The sequence below is a fragment of the Misgurnus anguillicaudatus genome, unplaced genomic scaffold, assembly GCF_027580225.2.
Source record: "Misgurnus anguillicaudatus unplaced genomic scaffold, ASM2758022v2 HiC_scaffold_26, whole genome shotgun sequence".
NCBI lineage: Eukaryota > Metazoa > Chordata > Actinopteri > Cypriniformes > Cobitidae > Misgurnus > Misgurnus anguillicaudatus.
Genome location: NW_027395276.1, coordinates 3,154,530 through 3,181,291, shown reverse-complemented (window position 1 = coordinate 3,181,291; position 26,762 = coordinate 3,154,530). Strand labels below are relative to the sequence as shown.

The 26,762-nt window shown below is 37.0% G+C and overlaps 1 protein-coding gene across 1 annotated transcript in view; it reads left to right on the top strand.

Annotated features, from left to right (window-relative positions):
* The window catches only part of LOC141362372 (glypican-1-like), a 109,400-nt gene that overhangs the window by 63,327 nt on the left and 19,311 nt on the right, over positions 1–26,762 (top strand). Inside the window, exons 2-3 of the mRNA XM_073864355.1 lie at positions 5,606–5,764; positions 20,662–21,053. Coding sequence (XP_073720456.1) covers positions 5,606–5,764; positions 20,662–21,053 — 551 coding nt within the window. The remainder of the gene's footprint in view (positions 1–5,605; positions 5,765–20,661; positions 21,054–26,762) is intronic.

Below are 26,762 nucleotides of genomic sequence, written 5' to 3'. Positions count from 1 at the left end.
CTTTTAAACTACACACACCAAACTTTGCACAGACCTTCAGTCTGATCTGACTTGAGTTGCTATATCTTTTCTAAGCGATCGGACTTACGGTTCTCCTAAACCGTCCGATCAAACGTCCCAAAAAAGTCCCATAGACTTACATTCATAGAATGTTTAGGCTGAGTGTTTATTTTCAAATTCTAACTGTCAACTCTCATTCATACAAATACATTACATCATCTCTCAGCCTCTCTCAGTCTATCTCTGTCTCACAAAACTCACTCAACACACACATACACACACAGACACACAACCACACAGACACACAACCACACAACCACACACAACTACACACAGACACACAACTACACACAGACACACAATTACACACACAAACACAAAATTATATATAACATACTGTCACAAAAACACAGACATGCACACACACACAGACACACAACCACACACAAACACAATATTACATTCTGCCCTAAATGCCCCAACTGCCCTAAATGCCCCAACTACCCAATTCTGCCCCAAATGCCCCAACTACCCTAAATGCCCCGTCTGCCCCAAACACCCAATTCTGCCCCAACTGCCCCATCTGCCCCAAATGCCCCGTCTGCCCCAACTACCCAATTCTGCCCTAAATGCCCCATCTGCCCTAAATGCCTCATCTGCCCCATTCTGCCCAAACTGCCCTAAATGCCCCAACTGCCCTAAATGCCCCAACTGCCCTAAATGCCTCAAATGCCCCAACTGCCTCATCTGCCCCATTCTGCCCCAACTGCCCTAAATGCCCCAACTGCTCTAAATGCCCCAACTGCCCTAAATGCCCCAACTGCCCCAACTGCCCTAAATGCCTCAAATGCCCTAACTGCCTCATCTGCCCCATTCTGCCCCAACTGCCCTAAATGCCCCAACTGCTCTAAATGCCCCAACTGCCCTAAATGCCCCATCTGCCCTAAATGTCCCAAGTGCCCCGTCTGGCACAATTATCTAATTCTGCCCCAAATGCCCCAAATACCCCAAATGCCCCATCTGCCACAAATGCCCCATCTGCCCCAACTGCCCAATTCTGCCCCAACTAACTTAACTGCCCCAACTGCAGCTCCATCTATTACTTTCAGACTAGGCTTTCTCAAGCCAACATAAAGTTTGTTCACAAACTTTAACCTCATCTAGTTGAATAGTATGCTACATAATAATATATTATACTTCATTATATATAGCTGTATACATACTTTTATCTTCTGTACATTTCTCCTCATCTTTTCTCTTTCCTTAACCTGGGCACTTTGATGGCTCTTTTCTTATCTGTAGTTTAAAATGTGTTGCAGTACACATACGGCTCTGCCTCCATATGCGGTGTCTCCATTAGAAGCTGTGACTTGATGTGAACTAACCCCACCGGAGCTCGATCTTCTCTGAGTAACAGATGATATCAAATCTTCTCTGGACAAACACTACAAAGTCCCGATCAGATTAACTGATCGCATGTTGACAATGATATGATTGACGCGAGGTTCAGTTGAGGAATTAAAATCCGATCACGCATTCCGTTATCCTCGACATCACGGAGCGCGCGCGGTCCAGGCTGCGTAGCAACGGGTGACGCGACCCACGCCACGGAGCGCAACTTCCGCTCCCGAGCACTTTGGAAAGTGGAAAATGCTTTGACTCGTTTTAACGCGTTGTTAGACGCGAAATGTGAACGAACCTTTAAACGTTTAAATAAAAAATCTAATGAATATAAAACAAAGGGAATAAAAATCTTTCTGTGGGCCAGATTATGTTATATTTTTGAAAGGTGACGCGGGCCGCACAGAGGGGGAGGGCGGGCCGCAAATGGCCCGCGGGCCGGAAGTTTGAGACCACTGTTCTATAGCCACACTTCACATTTAAGTTTACGTAAATTAAAACAATGCTAACTTGCCTTTAAAAAAGCTATACGAACATTAAACTTCCTTAAAACAGTGTCCTGTAGATTTGAAAATTCCACCTCAACCTCTAATCTCTGAGTTTGAACCAATCAGTGTTTGCATGAAGTCAGATGGAGCAGGCGGTGCTGTTTTTTTCTAAATGTACTAATATCCGGATTTTACACGATCAATAAAATGCCGCGAAAAAAACACGTAGGCTACTAGTATCAAGTCACAAATATGTTTAAGACGCTTGAGACGCCGCAATACAACCAATCAGAGAAACTAGTCTATTTTAATAAAAAAAAAACATATATCAACTATATTTTCCTCATTTGCTTACATTAAAAGTCATGAAACATTCAATGTTTAATTTATTTTAATTATTTTTGATATATATTAAATTAATAAAAAACTGTGTGGGGGCACAACAACCTGTTTGGGGGGGGGGCACGACCCGCGAATGCCCCCCCTTGACGCCGGCCCTGTACTGATTATAGGCTGATGTTTCAGTGCACCCCTCATTTATTCATTTGCTTTTATCCAAAGTGACTTACAAAATTACTGATTTAATTATTTTAGAATAACTTTTCAGAAGGCGTCTTGCTGTAGGGAGCAATGTTTCGTAAATTCACAAAGCGAAACGACTGGGGGGAAATTCATTGTGGGAATCCATTGTAAATAAATGCTTTCCTCTTGGGATTATTAAAGATAGATTTCTGTAATTAGTTCCTCTAAAGATGTGGTAAAGCTATACAGTTACCTCTACTTTTTAACCACTCTTTAGGTGAACAGATTAAAGACTTAACATTTCTCTTCTCCCCCTGGTAAATGACCCAAACACCATATTCTCTCTCTCTCTCTCTCTCTCTCTCTCTCTCTCTCTCTCTCTCACCACAAGAACAAGGTTTTTGAAGTCTCATTCTGTGGTCTAATTGGATCCTAATAAGACTTTTCCTCCCTAGAGATGTGTGCGTGTGTTATTGGACCCAAGAGGGGAAAATACCACATTAAATGTGTCTATTAGGGATCAGTTAAGGTCTTTCTTCTTTCCTTCACACTCGATAGAAACCATCAGATGCTCACAGCAAGTTTATGTAACGTGTTTTTCTTACAGTACAATCCATTTGATATTGTTATTTATTGAATGTGTATAAGTCACCAGCCCACTTCATTTTATTCAAGAGCTGTTATAATTTAACAGCACAGTATGAGTTTTAATCAAAAACACACAATATATTATACTTCTATTGCTTTGTGCCTCATTGTATTTTAAAGTATAATATTGATTTTATAGTCAATGATAAATTAAATTGAATCGGTTTGAATTAGTAGGAGTTTCAAGTCTATAAATGTATTGAATCATAAAAGATTATGAATTTAATTTGATAATTGATAGTTAAAACAAAAAACCTTTAGGATAATCTGAGACTGTTAACCTGCTGTGACTGCAATGGCCTTGCAAACCTTTTTATTTAGCATTTTTATTGCAACCATGGCAGCTGTGAAATCTCATCGGTCCAGAATCCTCATTACTCCAAAATCCTTTGTTTTGTGCAATATTTTGTGTTCATTAAAGACTGGAATTATGTTGAATTATGCTTGATAAAGACAGAATGATCCTGTTATAATGTTGAATGACGCCTGTTTAGGTCACAGTGTCCAACTAAATGCATTGGTCGTGTCAATTTCATCAGTTTTTACAGTGTTCAGAGAATCATTCTGCCAGTAAACCTTTTTCAGCTCATGGTAACATTAAGCTATAAGTGTCACATTACACTTTGTCTCTTTATGGTCTACTTTTATATGTGAAATGAGTTTTTGTGCCTCTGGAGTCTCTTTGTCTTTCTCTCTTGGATTGAAGAAAAGGTTCAGGATAAACGTGTCACTTGCATGCACGTCACGGGTGGACAGACACCTGCTGTTTTTGACACTGACACAATGCACACATTAAACCGAATACTGCTTTAAGTAATACCTACACACATAAAGATACATTGTACTAACTTATAAAAATAAAATAGAGAGAGAGAGAGATAAAACATGGCTGTCGCTGAAAGAAAAGTTGTGTCCATATTGGGATCAAAGCAAAATTGGCTCTTAAGACTTAAACATGCCATTATTTGTAAGTCGCTTTGGATAAATGCATCTGGTAAATTTTTAGATATAATATTGCTACACATTGTACATATTTGGTTAGAATGCCCAAAATGCACAGACATCTAGAACAATATTTCCCACTTAACTGAAAGCGCAACTAATAATGCACCAAACACTTTTAATGTAATGATAAACTGTGTCAGGCCCGCACTGATTTTAGTGCCCATCATTGACCTATGCCCCTAAAAAAATTTCCTCTATAAATATATAAACATACAATATATCAAATGGAAGATATATTCTAATTTTAAACACAATAAACCGTTTTATCCTATCTTAATTTGTTCTCTTTTTATTACCTCTAAAATATGATTATCACATTTTGAGCTGAGATAATTGCATTTTTGTAAAGGACTTTTGTTAAAGATCAGATTCAGAGCGATCATCAAAACATACACAGAGTTTTTACTGTTTTTGAATCAGTGGCTGCTTAAGTGTTTTATAAGTTGGGTAAGAGCGACACTATAGGATAATAGTGGAAATACGGATTGGAGATTAAACTCTTCATTGGCAGGGAGACACTTTTTCTTAATTCAGAAGATAACTCGTCAATAGCCTCTTTCACACAGTAATTCTGGTAAATTACCATGAATTTACCAGAATGAATTTACCAGTAAATCAAAAAATGTGCTGTTCACACACACAGTGGCGTTCCGTTATTTTACCAGTAAGACATCATTCACACATCAGTATCAAAATACCGGTAAATTCGTTGAGAAAGCGGAAGTACCTGTAGCACGCGGCGAGCTCAGTGTTGTATTTGTAAACAATCCACGTCGTTCATAACCACGGTCCGTATTTTGTTGTTTTCACGCCTGTGGTAAACAGTCGCGAAGTTGCTCATGACCAAACAACATTGAATGAGACGACGTCAAACCGAAAATGCGTTTTTAACAACAGTAGCTACTGTTTGCACGTTTGCTTCACAGAGGGCGTGCTAAGGACGTCGGCAATTCGGCTGTAAGCTGTTTTAAACAACTTTAGTGAAGAAATGTGGACGTAAACTTTAGGTGTGCTCAACTTTCAAGCAGCATGTGTGTGGAAACGTCATTAAACAGTGCGGGGGTAAACGCGTCATCTGTATTTAAATGCTATGATTGGCCCGAAGCTGTCAGCACGGTCTGACGTCGTCCGTTCTAAATGCCGGTAATCCTATAATTTTTGTTTACACACAGCGCTTACCGGTAAATTACTGGTAATCTTACAACCTGTCTAACTGGTAAATTGGGAGCACTGATTTACCGGAAAGGTTCTGTTCACACATGACATGTTAACGGCAATTTACCAGTAAATTACCAGTAAAGACTGTATGTGTGAAAAGGACTAATGGCAGGATGAGTGTTACAGATATCAAGATTATATTTTTACAGAATGTTCTTTATGTTGAAAACATTAAATTTAATTAAAAATGACTTCAGATGAGTTTTCACGCATATACAGTATACTTAATACACAGTTTTTTTATCTCCTTGTGTGCTAGTGATTCTGTGTTAGATCAATTTGTTAATGTATTTTAGTTAAATATTTCTCTCTGTCTCTCTCAGGTGAGCATCTGCGGGTGTGCGCTAAAGATTACACCTGCTGCACGAGTGGGATGGAGGAGAATTTTTTAAACCTGAGTAGACGAGAGTTTGAGACTCATGTGAGAGAAACTGGACGAACCCTACAAGCATCTATCAGCAGCCAGTACAAGAGCTTTGATGGTGAGTTACGGATCTTCTGTCTATGAATGTGCATAGAAACTGATTACTGTTACCTTGATCCAAAATGGCCTCCTTTTTATTATACAGCACAATGAACACATGACTTTAAACACTGAATCATTTTTAGTTGACTCATTTGTTTTGTTATGAACAAAAACTTTTATCCTTTTGAGAACGTGATAAAGAAATGCATTAGGGTGTCAAAGTTTCTATGTGGATTGGTGTTTATCTCAAGAATCATACATTTTATTTTTTTAAGTGTAGAAAGTAGCTGGGCTGTTTTAACCATAGACAGTAAAAAGAGGGATAACATAAATAAAAGCAAATGGGTGATTCTCACGAAACCATTGAAACACCACGGCACTAATGATTTTAGCTTTAAAATGTGTAATATAGTAACGTTAAAAAGCATCAGAATTAACACAATACTGTGTTCTACCTTGCACAATGTGTGATTTCAACATAAGAATTTATAATTGTTAATTTTATCTCATTTTCTGCTGAGATTCTCATTACCGGAATGTGTCCGGCTGTGTTTGAACATGCGTTATGTTGTAATTTAATCAAATTAACACAAAAATATTAAGAAAAAAAATAAATGGATGTTTTGCTAGACTACTTAAGATGACAGAAAAATATTTACTGAATATTCATGTATAATAATAATGAAGAAAAATTAGGAAAATGATGTGTCCATGCCTGGTGTTCTCATCCTCCGCAACACTTTTTGAGAACAGTTTAAGCACACATACAGAATTTTAATAAAGTTTGATTTTGAGTGACCAAGCACATGGACCAGTAACTTCAAGATGGCTACCAGGTAAGATCATTTTTTTTACAGTTAATTTGAAATATTGTCTTGTCAGAATGCTTACACGACATTTTGATTATCATTACCACAACAGATGCTTATTAAATGTTAATTTAATTAATAGAAGCATAATACTTTGATTTTAAATGCATGTGCAGAATCTCCAAATTATGTTCTTTCAGGTTTGTCATGTCATTTTGAAAATATGTCAGTGTTGATGTTTTCTGACTGTTGCGGTAATGAGATTTTTTAGGACTAATTTTTTAAATTATGTTACAAAAAGTGTTAAATGATAAGTAAAAGTTTTTAAATTAATGTTCCCATTTACTCCAGACTTTGTTTTTCAATGTCTGGTGGGAAAAAAGGTACATTTAAGCAATTTTTACATTTTCATGCTTGACATTTTTAAAACCAAGTTTTCGTGAGAATCACCCGAATACTTTTTCAGCCTGATAAGAAATAACTAAAATCTTTGTAAAAAAAAGTGTAATTTGATTTTTAAGTTCATCTTACGTCCTATATGTTTGCATGGAGAGGGCGTGGTTTATAATGCAGCCAACTACCTAAAGGCTATCAAATTGTTTGTGGCATGCCAAATTTCAACCTACACTGTCAAAAAAAGTTTTGCATGTTTTTTTGTCTGGGTGTTGTCGTATAATAACGTGATTATGACTGTCTGGTCATTTTAGTTGGTCCTGTTGTAGCTGTCTGCTTTTGCAGACTCGGGAGGGAGTTTTGTGTTATTATGTAATGTCAGAGTATGACTACATGGTATATGCAAGTCTTTTATCTTTAGATGGCCTGTTTACCATAGCAAATTTTTCTCCCTGTACGTTTATTGATATTTATGATGATGACAAATGCAGTAATTTATGGTAACGAGAGCTGATTGGGCGTTGGGGAGATCTGATTGGGCATTGGGGTGGTGTTGACGCTGCAGGCTGTATAGTTTTGTGATTATCTGTACAGAAGACCAGACCTGTGCTTCGTATCTGAGAGTAGCACATGCAATACAGCTGAAAACGATTTTGAGCGATTGTGTTTGAAGAAAGAGAACCGATGGCTGTATTACAGAAACATCTTGACTTGCAATCATATCTGTTTAGTGAACATGCTTCAATTCAGATCAAATACAATAATCTGCTGAATTGAAGAAAGTTTGTGACCATTGACTTCTACTGTAAGAGAAAATAATACTATGGAAATAAATGGTGCCCCAGATCCAAGACATTTTTCAAAATATCTTAATTTATAGACATACAGGTTTGGAACAACGTGAGGATACATAAATGATCACAGAATTTGTACTTTTTTGGTGAACTCTCGCTTTAATACATTTGTTTTGGACATTTCTGTATGTTGATTTTCACTCTTAATAACAACTAAAGTGAAGGCAACATTCCAACCAAGTGTTTTGACAGCGAGACGCCTGTGCGTGTATAGTTGTGTAGTTGTGTTTTTTGTGTCTTCCTGTGATTTTCTCCATGTTTCAGTTAGCTCTCTCACGTGCATGTGTGGGTGTTTAATGAACGTTCATCTGTCGTCTTTGTGTGTCTGTGTGTGTTTTGATAAGATGTGTCTGTTAATGAACGACAACTTCGCAAATAAACGAACACAATCTGTACAGTCTGCATGAATGTTCCTCAAGTCTGTGTGAGATTTTGTGCTTTCATTGCTTTGATATAATGTTTGTCAATTATTCTTTCACTGTTTTTGTTGCCCCTACTCTTGAAAAAACGGTGCTCAAAAATTGAAGAAAAATGCAATATTGTGTGCATATATGCATATCTGATATGTACTTTAATAATACTTTAACTTTGTAAAATAAAGCGGTATTACAAAATATATTTAAAATATTAAAAATGATATAACAATATGCACATTTTCCCTTTATTTTCTCACCAGTCTCTTGCTATCTGCATCAACCTAAAACATGACTTTTTAAAGTATTAAAATGAGTGCTGGGGAAAGATTAATCACTATTAATCGCATACAAAATAAAAGTGATTTTTAGCATAATATAATATATATATAAAACTATATATAAACATGTGTGTGTGTTTAAATATACATAATAATTAAACACAGCACACACACTTATATTATGCAAATATTTACTTTTATTTCGTATGCGATTATTCGCAATTAATCTTTGCCCAGCACTAAAAAAATCATTTAGTAATTGCAAATCATTGCTTCACAGTGATGACATAAAGAACAATTTTTGGTTCCTCACAGATTCTTTTAGTCAAAGTTTAGTTTAGTCAAAAAAATTATTTGTCTTTTTTCTTATCTTTATCAAAGTCTTTTGAAGGAAGTCAGTATGCCGTCATATTTGCAGCGCCCCCTAGTCTTGCTGAAGCAAGACTTGTCAGATACTATATGCATGCACAAAGTCCCTCCCCCAGAGGATGTCATTCTTTGATGATTGGCTCTTTTTACTGGAAGGCGGGACTAGAGCGGCCAAAATGACTATTGGATAGGGTGACCACCTGTGCCACATTTCGCGGGACAGTCCTGAATCGAAGGCTTTGTCCTGATTCCCGCAAGTCTTAATTAATGTCCCACATTTTAATTTTGTCTGTATTGTTTTTTTAATAATAGTTAGATTTTATTTAATCTTCCTTTGAATTACAAGTGCACTATTTAAAGAAACGAATAAAAAAACAGCAACAGAATTTAAAAATCTATATGGGATCTCCTGTTTAGCATCCCTGTCACCAGTGCATTCGTGGAGAGGGTGTTTTTTCTCATGATGGAGAGACAAGGAACTGAGGAACTGTGGACCTTATAAAAACTGAACTTATAGGCTTATGGGTGATTCTCACGAAACCATTAAAACACCACGGCACTAATGATTTTAGCTTTAAAATGTGTAATATAGTAATATTAAAAAGCATCAGAATTAACACAATACTGTGTTCTACCTTGCACAATGTGTGATTTCAACATAAGAATTTATAATTGGAAATTTGATCTCATTTTCTGCTGAAATTCTCATTACCGCAATGTGTCCGGCTGTGTTTGAACATGCGTTATGTTGTAATTTAATCAAATTAACACAAAAATATTAGGAAAAAAAATGGATGTTTTGCTAGACTACTTTAGATGACAGAAAAAATATTTACTGAATATTCATTTAATGAAGAAAAATTAGGAAAATGATGTGTCCATGCCTGATGTTCTCATCCTCCGCAACACTTTTTGAGAACAGTTTAAGCACACATACAGAATTTTAATAAAGTTTGATTTTGAGTGACCAAGCACATGGACCAGTTACTTCAAGATGGCTACCAGGTAAGATCATTTTTTTACAGTTAATTTGAAATATTGTCTTGTCAGAATGCTTACACGACATTTTGATTATCATTACCGCAACAGATGCTTATTAAATGTAAATTTAATTAATAGAAGCATAATACTTTGATTTTAAATGCATGTGCAGAATCTCCAAATTATGTTCTTTCAGGTTTGTCAAGTCATTTTGAAAATATGTTAGTGTTGATGTTTTCTGACTGTTGCGGTAATGAGATTTTTTAGGACTAATTTTTTAAATTATGTTACAAAAAGTGTTAAATGAACGTTTTTAAATTAATGTTCCCATTTACTCCAGACTTTGTTTTTCAATGTCTGGTGGGAAAAAAAGTAAATTTAAGCAATTTTTACATTTTCATGCTTGACATTTTTAAAACCAAGTTTTCGTGAGAATCACCCTTATATTGAGATTGAATAGGTCTGTGCTGTTAAAATTAGTTGGTATGGATCCTGTGCCAAATTATACAGTGCCTTCATTAGCAGTCTTATCGGCAAGTAGGGTTAACCTCACTGCAAAATGATTTTTTTTACATTGAATACTAATACTAGCCTATCACGACTCTCACTCATGTCCGCCTTATCCCACAAAAAAAATCACATCTGCTGTCCTGCAACAAAGCCTTAGTCAGGTGGTTACCCTAACGTTGGGATCTTCCCATTAATTTCAATAGTGATGCATGTTGGTAATACTAAATATTTTTTCTTTATTTCGTTCGTAAAAAAAATTTCTGTGACAAATAACTTTAATGTCCAACACAAAACTTCAGTGGATGTTAAAGTTTTTTTTTTATGGAGCCTGACAAAGAACATTTTAGGAAGCTTTATTTTAAGAGTATAAACCCAGGTTTGGTTTAAATAACGTCTGTGCCAGCTAACCTCTGGGAATGTGTACAAACACACATGGAGACACATTCTGTGGTGAGGATTCCTGAACTGTGATTTTTCCAAGTGCTGTGGCAGAGGGAGGAGAAGATTTGTGTGTGTGTGTGTGTGTGTGTGTGTGTGTGTGTGTGTGTGTGTGTGTGTGTGTGTGTGTGTGTGTGTGTGTGTGTGTGTGTGTGTGTGTGTGTGTGTGTGTTTCCCAGCATGCATTACACTTGGCACAGTTGGCTCTCCTATGGTGGATTATACCCGGTGTGTGTACTGTCTTCCATATGTGCTTGTTTATGTGCAGCTTTGTGTTATTTGTGGAAAAGCTCTTTAACTCATTACAAGCTAGACTATGTGACAATATTTACCATGAAATAAAAAACAGAATAATTTCTGCGGTTAGATTGGTTCAGATGGGGCGGTGAGATTATAATCTCTTGTCTGTAATCTGAATTTGTCAGATATAATCTTTCATGATGATGTCACTGTTTAAGTCATAAAAACACGCTTTGGTCATGAGATGGGGGGAAATGAATAAAGATAAGGGAGAGTGCATTCATACTCAGGTCTCACCTGGTATAGTTTTAATGCTGTGTGTGCGTGCGTGTGCGTATAAATGTAAATGAAACCCTTACTGAGTATTAAACTTTTCCAGACTGCCACCTCAATACAACACCCACAACACACCTAATGTACACTTTTAAAAAGAATGTTTACCTGCCTATTTATCAATTTATCTATATATCTATTCATCTGTCTGCATGTGTGTGTCTGTCTGTCTGTCTGTCTGTCTGTCTGTCTGTTTTTGTCTGTCTGTATCTACTGTATCTGTCTATCAGTCTGTCTATATCTGCATGTCCGTCTGTCTGTATCTACTGTACCTTTCAGTATTTGTCTGTCTGTATTTACTGTATCTGTCTGTCTGTCTGTATCTACTGTATCTTTCAGTATTTGTCTGTCTGTATCTACAGTATATTTCTGTCAGTCTGTATGTGTCTGTATGTGTCTGTCTGTCTGTCTGTCTGTCTGTCTGTCTGTATGTATGTATGTATGTATGTATGTATTTATCTCTTTGTCTGTCTGTCTGTCTGTCTGTCTGCCTGTCCGTCCGTCCGTCCGTCCGTCCGTCCGTCTGTCTGTCTGTCTGTATCTACTGTATCTGTCTGTCTGTATCTACTGTATCTGTTGTCTGTCTGTCTGTATCTACTGTATCTGTCTGTCTGTATCTACTGTATCTGTTGTCTGTCTGTCTGTATCTACTGTATCTTTCAGTATTTGTCTCTCTGTATCTACAGTGTCTTTCTGTCAGTCTGTATGTGTCTATCTCTTTGTGTCTGTCTGTCTGTGTCTGTCTGTCTGTCTGTCTGTCTGTGCCTGTCTGTCTGTGTGTCTGTCTGTCTGTCCATCCATCCATCTGCCTATCTGTCTGTCTGTATCTACTGTATCTTTCAGTATTTGTCTGTCTGTATCTACAGTGTCTTTCTGTCAGTCTGTATGTGTCTGTCTTTTTGTGTCTGTCTGTCTGTGTCTGTCTGTCTGTCTGTCTGTATCTGTCTGTCTGTCTGTCTGTATGTATGTATGCATGTATGTATGTATCTGTCTGTCCGTGTGTCTGTCTGTCTGTCGTATCTATTGTATCTCTCTGTCTGCCCATCCATCCGTCCATCCATTCATCCATCTGTCCATATGTCTGTCTATCTGTTTTGTATCTACTGTATCTGTCTGTGTGTGTCTGTCTGTCTGTCTGTATCTGTCCGTCTGTCTGTCTGTATCTGTCCGTCTGTATCTACTATATCTGTCTGTATGTGTCTGTCTGTCTGTCTGTCTGTTTGTGTCTGTCTGTATCTGTATCTGTCTATCTGTCTGTCTGTCTGTCTGTCTGTCTGTCTGTCTTTATGTATGTATGTATTTTTCTGTCCGTGTGTCTGTCTATCTACTGTATCTCTCTGTCTGTCTGCCCGTCCATCCATCCATCTGTCTATATGTCTGTCTATCTGTTTTGTATCTACTGGATCTGTTTGTGTCTGTTTGTCTGTCTGTATCTGTCTGTCTGTATCGACTTTATCCGTCTGTATGTATCTGTCTGTCTGTCTGTCTGTCTGTATGTATGTATGTATCTGTCTGTCTGTCCGTCTGTCTGCCTGTATCTACTGTATCTGTCTGTCTGTCTGTCTGTCCGCCCGTTCGTCCTTCCATCCGTCCTTCCATCCATCTGTCTGTCTATCTGTTTTGTATCTACTGTATCTGTCTGTCTGTGTGTATCTGTCTGTCCGTTTGTCTGTCTGTCTGTCTGTATCTCTCTGTCTGTCTGTATCTACTGTATCTCTCTGTCTGTCTGTCCATCCGTCCATCCATCCATCCATCCGTCTGTCTATCTGTTTTGCATCACACTTAGTTTTAGGGTATGTTTAGGTGTGTGTAATGGGTATGTGTTGAATATTGGATTCTCTTGAAGGGTGAGGAGACACTCAGTGGTATTTAGGAATTTATAAGGAGCGGCTTTTTGCTGTAGGGGATCATTTGTGAGAGTAATACACATTTATCTAGATGTCCAAAGAGGAAAATACCATAGACATGTTTCTATTGTTTTAATACAGTTAAGTATAATTACTAACCCACACCTTAAACCTAAAAGTGAAAGTTCTGATGCACTTTAGAATAAAATTCTGCATTTAAAATACATTTTCTTTATATTAATGCAAAAATAAATGTTATCACTTTGTTTACTTTACAGTACATATACTGTAAATGTATTTGTTTTTACAAGTAATGACATTTTTTGGTTATATAATAATTTAAACAAACTCTCCTAAATCTGCCAAATGACATTTTAACTGTATGTTTGTATGCGCATCATGTTCACAATAGCTTTTTCCTAAATTATTATAAATTAAATGAGAAATATTTTGGTAGTTCAACAAATGCTATTGAGTTTAAATGACTCTTTATAGCTGTAAGCGTTTTAAATGCTGATATTATAAAATAACATTTTCAATTAAACATGCTGCTATCATACAGAGAAAGTTCCATGATCTTCAGCACTCACAGACACACAAATATAAGCCAAACAAGACCACGAATCACAGTGATTTTACAACCATGTTGAGGATTTATTGATGTATGTATTTATATCAAGCATTTAGTTTTTAAAGAAGCAAATACTTAATAATAATCATAGTCTGTGTCCAAACACCCACCCATACCCTTATTAACGATTCCCTAATTTAGTTTACTACTGTAATATAGTTCACTTAAATGAGTGAATGAAAACAAGTAAGTGAATTCGGATACTTAAGCTCGCTGGAAGCACTGCAGTGTGGGTGCCGCCCTCCGATGAGATGCAGTAATTCATTCGGCATTAAGGACACCACTAAAAATGGATGTTCCCTCAATAAGTGCTCTATTTATGGATATTGAGGGCTATTTCAGACACAGCCATAGACTCTTAACTTGTTTTAAAGGGGACATTCTACAAGACGTTTTTAAGATATTAAATAAATCTTTGATGTCCCCAGAGTATATTATGTGAAGTTTTAGCTCAAAATACCATATAGGTAATTTATTGTGGCATGTTAAAAAAGGCACTTTATGGGTCTGAGCAGAAATGCACCGTTTTTGTGTGTATCCCTTTAAATCCAAACGAGCTGCTCAGGTGGGCGGAGTCTCAAGCGCTCACGCTGTAGACATGACAGCATCAAGGAAGATTCTCTCACGAAAGAAGTTAGTGAGCGATGTTAAGCATTATATATTTGAACAAGTTTAAAAAGTCAATCATCTGTTTTATGCATACTAAATACATGTTTATCAGCAGATGGGGAACATTGTGGAATAAAAATAAAGACTTTTGGTCTCATATGCTGCCAGTGTTTTAAACAGGCACAATGATTTTCAGCATGTTACAATAAATTACACTTCCACAAACACTCAGAAGTAAACTTTTTGACCAAACCACACGAGCACATTTAAATAATTTGTAATAAAACAACACGTTTAATGCTTAAACTTTAGAGAAACAGATCACATGACATGTTTAAGTTTATTGTGATTGAACATTCGCGTTTCTGTCAGTCTCTCATCTATTCGTATTCATTTGAAACTTCAGAGAAACATTAAACAACATATTTACTTATTGTGTATGATAGTGAATACGCGTTGTTCTCTTACTCTGTCTCGTGCAGTGCATTAATCCTCGTGTTCATTCATATAAACTTCAGAGAAACACATTAAACAACATAACTTACTTGAAAGCGAACCGTCGTGTTGCTCTCTCTCTCTCTCTCTCTCTCTCTCTCTCTCTCTCTCTCTCTCTCTCTCACTCACTCACTCGCTCTCTCTCTTGCAGGTTAATCCTTTAGAACGTTAATTCAATCTTTAGAAATATTAAAACTACAAGTTATAAGATTGTAGGCTCCTGTTTGTGTTTGAGGGAATACAAACGCGTCATGCTGTCAGTCATACTTTCTCTCGGTCACTCTCACTCGAGGTAGCTTCATGGTTGGATAGCGCAGTTGAAGGGGCGGTATCATTATATTAGGAGCCCTTACCTACGTCATGGGGGGAGCGAAATCCGCATGACCTATTTATTCACATGCTTGCAGAGAGAGCCTTACCAAAACAAAGTTACAGGGTTGCTATTTTTCATGTTTTCTGGGTTGGTAGAAGCACTGGGGACCCGATTATAGCACTTAAACATGGAAAAAGTCTGATTTTCATGGAATGTCCCCTTTAAATGTCAAACTTTGGACAGAAATAAATGTTGTGACATTGGGTAGGTTTCTTCAAAAACAGCAATTTTTTGGCAAAAAGCTGAAATAATTACATTTTTGTGGACGACTTTTGATAGAGATCAGATTCAGAGCGATCCTCAAAACATACATGAACATACAGCTGTTTGCCCTAGGGCGATACTTCCGGATTTTATAAGCTGCGGAAAAGCGCCACCCGGTGATAATAGCGGTATTGCGGAGAGACAGAAATACGTGTCATTGGCAGGGAAGCATTTTCTCTTAAATGGGGAGTTAACTCATCACTGGCGGAGGAAGAGTTAAAGTTCTGCATAATTAAGGTGGTGGCCACTTGATTGATAGGTGGATTCCCGCTGCTGTCCGCTCAGCTCCACCCACATTCCGTCTATTTGGCCATTTTTGGTTATCTGGTCGTTTGCCAAGACGGCGACGACCAGCTCCGCCCACTTTTGGCTTAAAAACGCTCTTCAGAAACATACGGTTGACATCAAACACTATTCCATGTTTTATATAGTCTATGGGAATGATACGCTGCCAAGATGGCGACTGTAGGCCCCGCTAACTATTGGCTTAAAAATGCTATTCACATACATATGAGTGGCATCATGGACACTACGTCTATAGTTTTTACAGTCTATGAGGTAGATGCACCTGTATGTTGTATTGGTGACACACACATGTAACTAAGAGCAGATTTGCTGAGATTCAGGCCACACCTGCTCCTGTGTGTTTGTGTTGATCTGATTTAAGACTTTCACACAGAAGTAGAGCGTTTAAAGAGCTCTTCTGTACATAGTCTGTGACTTACAGTGAACACAAACCTGCTGAGGCTCCACATGTGAAATGTCTGTATTTGTGTATATGTTAAAAATGTAATAAGTGATAAAAGGTTCCTTTAATTCAATCATTTAACACTTAAATACAGTTAAATAAATCTAATTTCTTGTTCTGTCTCACTTTCTCTGTGTGTTCTGTTACAAAGCCCCTGATATCATTACATCCACACGGCTGTCAGAGAGATGGATGAAGGAAAGAGAAAGCGAGAGCAAAGTGCGAAGGGTTGTAGTGAAATATCGCGGGGTCAGAGAACTGTGACATGAACAAAGAAGCAGTGTATCCACCATACTCCTCTTTATATCATATACCTTCTTTATGCACTGTGCCTTCATCCTTATTATCTCTTTCCCCGTCAGCATTTTTCATGATTTTCACAAAAGTTTAATGCCACCCAGCAATTGCTCTTCTGTAAATATATAAACATACAATATATTAAATGAAAGAACAGACCCTCTGTGTAATGGAGACTGACTCGGTGGAGTAGTTGAATCCATATGTCGTGATTTATTAACAGCAAAAGTACAGATAAGGGCAACGCAGAGAATCGTATCCAAAATACAGGCAGTGGTTCAATAACAGGCAGGAAATCCAAACAGCAATCAGTTCCAAATCGAAATCCAAAAATACACAAGGTCAAAAAACAGCCAATGAATCATACACGTGGCAAACAAACAAGGTAATGAGAAAACGCTTGGTAGAGACAGGGATAAGCTGGCAATACTTCGCAAAATGTTGGTAATACACACAGGCTTATAACAGATACCAACAGGAAGTGGAGAGAGAGGAAGAGCAACGTCAGTAATCAGGCGATGGCGCCCTCTGGGTGTTGGATGAATGCTTTTTGCAAACAAACAAAAAAAGTTCTCTTTTTATCACCTCTTAATTATAGGTAGGTTTCTTCAAAAACACAAAATTTTGAGCAAAAAGCTAAGATAATTACATTTTTGTAAAGGACTATTGATAGAGATATGATAAAGAGCGATGATCAAAATTTAGACAGACATACAGATGTTTGCCCTAGGGCGATACTTAAGGGTTTTATAAGTTCCGCTATTATCCACCTGGTGGATAATAGCGGTATTGCGGATTGACAAGATAACTCGTCAATGGCAGAGAAAGAGTTAACTACATATGAAGCGTTTGGTTCCAAAACGCGATAAACGCCATTTTTGAAAAAAATGAGTTACTGCCAAAATCAGTATTATATTAGGTCAGTAGTTAAAAGTAAATTCTTAATTTTACGCAAAATCCAATATCCGCCGTGTTATTCTGTCATCTTTTCTCCCTTTTTTTCCAAAATGCGATAAATGCCACTCCTTATTTTTTACAGAATGCAATAAATCCACAGCCCACCACCAGTCACGCAATGTAAACAAAAAATGGCGGCACGCTGAGTACACGGAGTCCTAGTTTTCCTCATCTACTTTGTACTTCGTGATCAACAAACAAAACAAAATAATACTTTAATTGCATTGATAAACCTGTGATGGTTTTCTGTGACAGGAAAGAAACACCATCAACATCTAATAATTTACGCGAAGCACTCAGGAGACATGCTAACACATTTACCCCAGAGGATCTTATGAAAAACTTTCCATTATTTTACTCAAAGTCAACATAAATCGAGCAGGACCAAAACATTTACAGCTGATCGCTGTGAAAAATGCTAAGCGACGACGTCAAGTATAACAGCAGCAATGACAGTGATCTTAATATGACAAAGTAAGTGTTTTGATTAATGACATTAATGTTTATTTTTTTAGTCAGTGTGTACAACTAGTCAACTAAATGAATATAAAATGGCGAAGATGAATGCACATTTGTACATTGAATTAATAGATTTCTAGCATTTTGAAACAAAAACTGGATTTATTGCATTTTGTGGAAAAAATTATTCGTTTTTATAATAAATCTTTGAAAATCAAGTTATGGATTTAAATTTTTTATGTTTTTATAACCTAAAGATGCTATGTGAAAGTTTGTAACAGAAAATAGTTGTTTTCATCTTGTCACTTTCTTGGTATAGAAAACACGTTTTTACAGAAATTTGTCAAAATTGATTTATTGCGTTTTGGAACCAAACTCTTTATATACTGTTCCTACCTCCTTACCTCATTTGACTCTTGGTTTGATATTTTAATTAAAGCCACATTATGTAGGAATTTCACCACTAGAGGTTGCTGTTACACAATAACAAAGGTGAAACTTAATGACGTTAAGAAGGAGAGTGTAACAATGTGAGATGTTGTTTTTACCATCCAGAGATGTATGAATGTATGTTTGCTAATCATGTTCATGGATGAGGTAATGACTAAATGTTTTTTACCTGTACATTTGATCACATTATCATTACGTCAGTAAAAAGGTGTGCTTTCAGCGGTACGTGTAAAGGATTGTGGGTGATTTGAGAGTGTAAAGAGTGCAAAGGATACACATATGCATCCTTTCCTGTATATGGGATATTTTTGAACGAAGGACGTTGGTTGCAATTCCGAGGATCCTCGACATTGGAACAGTCCTTCGACGGATGTCGATGACGTAGCATCCTCGAAATTCTGGCTTCAGAGGATCCTTCCTTGACCTTTAAAACCAGAAACTGATGATAGCGCAAATATTTAGTCACTAAAAGGCCGTCACTTACAAGAAAGATATGAGCCATTATTTAAAATAGGAATTTCTTGGGAACTTTAATAATGTAATGTAATAATGATAATGTAAATACACAACTGAATTAAATATATCACACTGTGCAAGTGGTTTTTGGATATTTTATTACAAAAATCTTACATATTGTGGCTTTAAATCAATTACATATAAACATTCTTAATTCATTACATTGAGTAACCAAACCTTGTACAGTAGTGGTGATTGAAAACACATCTCTAATGGAGACGATAACTCGCGTCATCATTTACTTTGGGGTTTGTAACTTTTGCATATCGTTAACATGCACTAATACACACTTACACACCAAAAGAAATGTAAAATCATGAAATCAGACCATATAGGTGCTCTTTGACATGCGGATTACATTTTGATCAATAAAAACTAAAATCCCTAATATTTCCTGACTTTAAATGTCTGGAAAAGACTTTTTAAAATTCCATGATATTCCAAAAAATCCATGACCCGTGGGAACCCTGATTTCTATTCTGACAGTATTTTTACATTACACTGAGTTCTGTGCAATTGATTTAAATGTACTAAAACCTTTTATTCAGAAAGATGAAATAAAAATGCTTTTGTAATGACAAAAATGGAGCATATTGAAATCTAAAGAGCTTTGAGAGGTTTCTGTGGACGTATAGAGGATTTTTATATCTTGTTATTTTATGTATTATTAACATAAAAGTGAATGGTTGAATAGAAAATTGAAGATAATGGTCATAAGTTTTCCTATAATGACAGCGGTCATAGACTCTAATAGTTTAGGCAAGATCTGATGTAAATTGGAAACGTAAACGTTTACTTTTTTTAATGTCATGCCATAACTTTATTTTAAAAGTTACAATAACCTGAAAACTTTTGGACTCCACTGTCTTCAATCATTTTGTATCACCACAGCAAACCCAGCACTTAAAGACAATGTTGGATTGGTAACATCTGTATGTTTCGATAAAAAAAAATGTTGCCAAGCACTGTACATGCTGTAATGTCATGAAATGATCTAATGTGTTTGGTCATTTCAAAAGTATGATTCATGTCAACTTTATTAAATGTGAAGCACAAGATGATATTATTTACAGCACACAGCCCTGTATTTCATCCTGCAAGTATTCGTCCCAACATAATTCCATTGGTGTAGTATAAGGAAAGATCTTAAAACATGTAAACTGTTTTGGAAAGAACAACTTGTTTTTATCAACTATAGTTAATTTATGAACTATAAATCTAGTACCGTTATTAACTTTCATTTTACTTTATTTATATTCTAACTGAAGTAGGGTTGGATTGATTGATGTGTAAGCAGGTTATTGTGAGTTTATGATGATCATGCAGCAGCTGGTTACATTGCATTGCATTTGCCCTGTAGTTTATTTGCACAAGAATCGTGTAATCCAGGCAAATTGAAATCCAGGTACTGTATACACAAACCTCCGGTAAATACACAAACACACATGCACACTGTTTACACTTATTTGCCGCAACAAAGCAATTGAGTCATTCATTATTAATTGCTTTAATGCTTTGATATGACACCGCATTAATGCAGACAGAGCATCTGTGACTGCGCTAACACCTGTTAGTAACCAACAGTACAGAGACTTAATCCCCATTACTGTGAACACATCTTTAATGTGTTATTCGTGTGTTTTCAGATTATTTCCTGCAGCTTTTGAATCGTTCTGAAGCGTCGCTCCAAAGCTCCTTCCAGGCGGGATTTGGACCTCTCTTCTCGCACGTTACCAAGGTGTTTCAGGACCTGTACTCGGAGCTGCGGAGGTACTACAAAGGGACCAAAGTCAACCTGGAAGAGGTGGTGAATGAATTCTGGGCCCGTCTGCTCGAGAGGCTTTTCAAAGCTTTAAATCCTCAGTATAGCATTGAGGAAGAGTATCTGGAGTGTGTAGCCAAACAGTCGGAAACACTGAAGCCTTTCGGAGACACGCCGAGAGAGATGAAGACCAGAATCACACGTACGGTTTTAGCTGCAAGAACTTTCCTGCAAGGTCTGGTGGTGAGCGGTGAAGCGCTCAGGAAGGTTTCACAGGTATGAAAATTTCTCCTTTTGTCATTTCACTTGACTTTCTCATTCATCATCATGTGATTCAATTCAAATTCCCACCTACTAATTTAATGGGTGCCAGTATGTTCCCGTAGCTCACTTGATAGAGCACTACATGGTTTGGATCCCATGCAACACGCTTATGAATAAAATGTATACCATTGAATTCACTATAAGTTGCTTCAGATGAAAGATTATTTACACAATATTATAGAGCTTTATTTCAGTAACAAGACATAAAACTTCAATTACTCTACTAAAATGAGCAATCGCGGCAAAGATGCACTGCTAAAAAGAGTCATATGAGTGTGGGTGGTGTCCACCTGAGTATAGCACGTCACGTCTTGACATGGGGGTATCCGATTCATATCCGATTTATTTCCACATATGAATGAGGCCTGAAACCGATCGGCAGAGGCGTCATGCCCATTCAAACTGAGGGGGCACCTGCCCCCTTGGTTTTTTTGAGCCAATGGATTTTGCATCCAACCTCAAAATCAAATAAGCGTCCATTAAAGGCGGAGTCCACGATGTTTGAAAAACGCGTTGGAAAAGGAGACGGGCCGACTACCAAAACACACTTATAGCCAATCAAATCAAATCAAATGCCGGTTTGCGTATGTGTGGGGCGGGTCTATCAACAGAAGGTCCAGATTCTATTGGGGTAGGGGCGTGTTTGTTTAGGTGATTTCAAATATCAACATTGGCTTTCAAACATCATGGACTCCGCTTTTAATCTGTTATTTGACTTTTAATCTGTTTAATATGCACAATATTATACATTCTGTGCTGCATCCTTGTCACTTTTCGGAGATTTTCGTCGTTTTGATAGTGTTTTGATCATGTAACATTACTTTTATTCTGGTGGCAGCTGGCGCTGCAGTCGGTGCGTCGCAGACGTCATCAGCGTCTGGGCGCGCTCACGAGCTATCTGCTGTTGCTGGCTTGCTGCTGCATTTGGCTATCTGAGGAATTAAAACGTGTTAGAAACGCTCACAACATTTCCAAACCCCAGTACGGTAATGTGCAGTTAACCTCCTCTGTGTAGAAAATGTATGGTTTTAAATGTGACCGTCTCAACGTTATATTAGTAGAGATTCATCTTCTTGGCATAACGCCAAAGTTCGCCAGAGTTCACGCGGGCGCGAAATCTCACATGCTCACATATGAGGTAAACTTTAATGCAAAAATCCGTTCCTCTAATAATTTTATCTAAACATATTTTTTTAAATCATTATTGAACATTAAAATCAATCACGTGGCTATAGCTTATGTCATTTTCGTTGTTTATATTCTTTATGGAATGTAATATTCTTTAAAATTACATTAATTTTATATGATGCAGTTGTTGTGCAAAATGCATAATGACACAATGAAACAAGCCATTAAGACTTAAATAAATAAAACATGCCGTTTCAGATGTAAATATGATGCAAATGTGTCATTATTCCAATTGAATAGTATTTGATATGAAAGTTAGTCATCACGTTTATTTTGGAGGTTTTTGCATGAAAGCAGGGGTTTTCAGATTGTTAGAAATGTAAGTGCCATGGAAAAGACTTAAAGCTCTATAATATTTCGTTTGATGTCTGCACAAATTTCTGTGAGCTGTTGACACTGTGCCCCCTTAAAAAAAATTGGTGCATGACGCCCCTGCCGATCGGAGAATATCAGAACCTACTGTATGCGCTTACACGTCTGTGGGTCATATCCGATCTGTGCCACTTGAGGGGAAAAAATGAATTGAGTCATTTCAAACAGGCAATAGGTGTAAATGCAGCCTAATAAAGGGATGGATTATTTTTCTTCACACTGTTTCATTCCTTTACTTTATCATATGTCCTCTCTTTTCCGGAGATTTGAATGAGCAGTAAAGGGAATCTAACTCTTCTTCCGACCCCTTCAAAAGTCAAGGTTGACAACATAGAGATACAGCCTGTACTGCATATTGAAAAGGGCAGTGTGTGTGTGAACTGAAGGGGGGAAATGATTGATTTGACTGTTTCAGACTCCTTTATTCTGTTTCAGTCAGTATGTTTCCATTAAGGTGGCTCTCTATTAAGGCAGCAAAGTGGCTCAGTTTACACTGCTAAGGTCGCATTTACACTGCATGTTTGAATTTTTTCTCTCTCGTGTGGCACAGATCGGATATGACCAGTGAACGTGTAAGCAGGAAAATAGCGCATAGATTGTAATATTCTTAGATCGAAAATAAATTGGATATGAATCGGATACATGCATTCGCATCCGCAGTGTATGTGGACAGATTGGATATTCCTATGATAAGATGTGTCATATGTCATCGATAAAGCAACGTTAGCGATCTCCCACGATCACATGACTCTTCTTAGCATCGCAATGGAGGATGACGGCACCACCTAGTGGATTTATGCTGAAATTTTATGTTTTGTTACAGAAATCAAGCTTTATGGTCTTGTATTTAAATGGACATGTAGTTTTTTTTAAGTATTTTATTTAATCAGTGTCTTTATTTATAAATATGTCCTCATTGTTGTCAAATGATCTCTGTCAATGATCTGACTTTTCTTTGAACGGGTAATAGTCCAGGGAGGCTTCCATGTCGTTCGGCCGTATTGATAGCAGAGAGGGACAAAAAGCACTAGCCTACCGCAACGCGTTTTCACAGCGAGTTTTCGTTCAGAACAAGTGAACCAGCTGAAACGGACAAGGAGATCAGTGAGTTCATAACGGCTACCATAGTTGCAACTAGGCATGGCTCGGTTACCGGTTTCAAGGTATAACAGTTGAGGTTTCAAAACCACTAACATTTTCTGTAATACCGTTTGCAAGGTATGAGCTGGGTTAACACAAAATTAATTCAATCATTAATAAAGTAATTTAATATTACAAAAATATTTTTTTGAAAGAAAATTCTAATTTAAAGGCTTTCTTTTTCCCAAGCATACATGTTGTATGTTGCTTAAAAATAAAATGTATTGTGTCCAGTTAAAAAGTTGTTGTCTGTATACGTCTGAAAATAACACATTTTAGTGTTGCAAAAAAAAAAACCCGCAATATACTGTGAAACTCTTGTATTTTTGCTTAAAGGATTAGTCCATTTTCTTAAAAGAAAAATCCAGATAATTTACTCACCACCATGTCATCCAAAATGTTGATGTCTTTCTTTGTTCAGTCGAGAAGAAATTATGTTTTTTGAGGAAAACATTGCAGGATTTTTCTCATTTTAATGGACTTTAATAGAGCCCAACATTTAATACTTAACTCAACACTTAGCAGTTTTTTTCAACGGAGTTTCAAATGACTATAAACAATCCCAAACGAGGCATAAGGGTCTTATCTAGCGAAACGATTGTCATTTTTGACAAGAAAAATAACAAATATACACTTTTAAACCACAACTTCTCGTCATGTAGATCCGGTCGTGATGCGCTAGCGTGACCCCACGCAATACGTCATGACGTCAAAAGGTCACAGAGGACGAACGCGAAACTCCGCCCCAGTGTTTACAAATGTGTTGAAAGAGGACCGTTCCTACATTGTTGTATGTCAACTGATATTAATTAATGTCTTTGTGTCAGTTTATTGTTTACAATGGTCCGCAAATGTGCGTTTTATATATGTAACACGTGACCTCCCAACGTCACTACGCATTTACGTTAGGTCGCGCTGGACCGGACCTAGACGAAAAGTTGTGGTTTAAAAGTACATATTTTTTATTTTTCTTGTCAAAAATGACAATCGTTTCGCTAGATAAGACCCTTATGCATCGTTTGGGATCGTTTATAGTCCTTTGAAACTCCGTTGAAAAAACTGTTACGTGTTGAGTTAAGTATTAAATGTTGGGCTCTATTAAAGTCCATAAAAATTAGAAAAATCCTGCAATTTTTTCCTCAAAAAACATAATTTCTTCTCGACTGAACAAAGAAAGACATCAACATTTTGGATGACATGGTGGTGAGTAAATTATCTGGATTTTTCTTTTAAGAAAATGGACTATTCCTTTAAGGATATCATACAGACAAAATCTCATACCGGCCTATGCCTAGTTGCAACACACATTTGAAAAAGCGAGGCGCTAGAGAGCACTATTCGTTTGAATAAAAAATATAATTTCACCACTAGATGGGGGTAAATCCTACTTACTGTCCCTTTAAAGGAAAACACCACAGTTTTCAATATTTTACTATGCTCTTACCTCAACTTAAACGAATTAATACATGTCTATCTTTTTTAATGCGTGCACTTCATGTTTGTACAGCGCGTTGTGAATGTGTTAGCATTTAGCCTAGCCCCAATCATTCCTTAGGATCCAGTAAAACATGAAAGTGTTTGGTGGCTTCTAAATTCATCTCTGTTTGGATCCTAAGGAATGAATGTGGCTAGGCTAAATGCTAACACATTCACAATGCTCTGTGCAAAGCTGAAGTGCACATCTTGAAAAAAGATAGAAATGTATTAATTTGTCTTAGTTGAATTAAGAACATAGTAAAATATTGAAAAACTGTGGTGTTTTCCTTTAAATATTGTATAATAATTTGGTCTTTGTCTATTGCATATTGCAACGTTTTACTTCCTCTGTGGTTTAAGCTGTTCACGGTCTGAATGTTTACCGTAAATTGTTTTCCCAAGTGTTTAGTGTAAATCCTGATATTACAAGTGGTTTTCAAACAATAAAGAAGGTCAACAAATTTAAATTGCATGCACCACCAGCATTGTTTTAACACGCAATTCACCGAAGGACTTCTGCATCAGGTAAAGCGTAAATATGCAAACTAAATCTGTGTTGTCACAGTGCATTTTCCCTCAGGCTTGATCTGAATGCCACAGATGTCCATAATCTGCCATTGCTGCCATTTAAACACCTGAATCTACAAAAGTTGATCCTCTGCCATGATTGCATGAAAATGCTTGCAGGCAATGCTATAAAAAAGTTAACATCATGCAATAATAGCATATAGCAATATCTATTTGCACCAAGTGCTGATTTATGTGAATAATGATAATGAGGCGCAGCTGTTTTTAAGAGATTGAAGCTGAATTATTGGTGGTAATTGAATAATACTGCAATATTCAATCCTGTCTTATCTCTATCTTTCATATTCAACCTTATATGGAAAGAAATTTTTGCGATAACCCTTATTTTATACTTCCACGTTCTCCAATCGTGGCCCCACATGTTGATTCTCTTCATTCTCACCCTTTTTGTTAAGTAAACCTATCAATCCTTCATTCTCATTCACCATTTAATTCCTCATTCATTCAATTCACCAATGTCCTTTCTCTTTCAAACATATTTCACGCTTAACAAAGCTGAGATATCCGCCACACGTTTGCGAGGGTTTCATGCAGATTGACCCCTGTCATTCACAAACTCCCTGTTTATTGAACCGTCCTATCCTGTACTGTCATAAAGTTTGCATATGGAGGATGTACGATTTTAAAAAAGTAGTAAAAGGAGGAGTATTAGCGTTAAAGGAAGGAAATGAAGAATAATAAAGTAATGATGCACAGCTGGTCTGTCCTCCTCTGCTCTCCGGTCATTCCTGTGTTTTATTCATTCTTATTAAGGACAGCGTGGGCTCCGTGCGTCCTCATACAGTATGTAGGCCAGTCGGCAAACATCTGTCTTCGCACACTTGAAGGAGAGCGGCCATATTTCATACTAATTGCTAAATAGAGAATCTTTAAGGAGAGCACATCTAGACCGTCCCC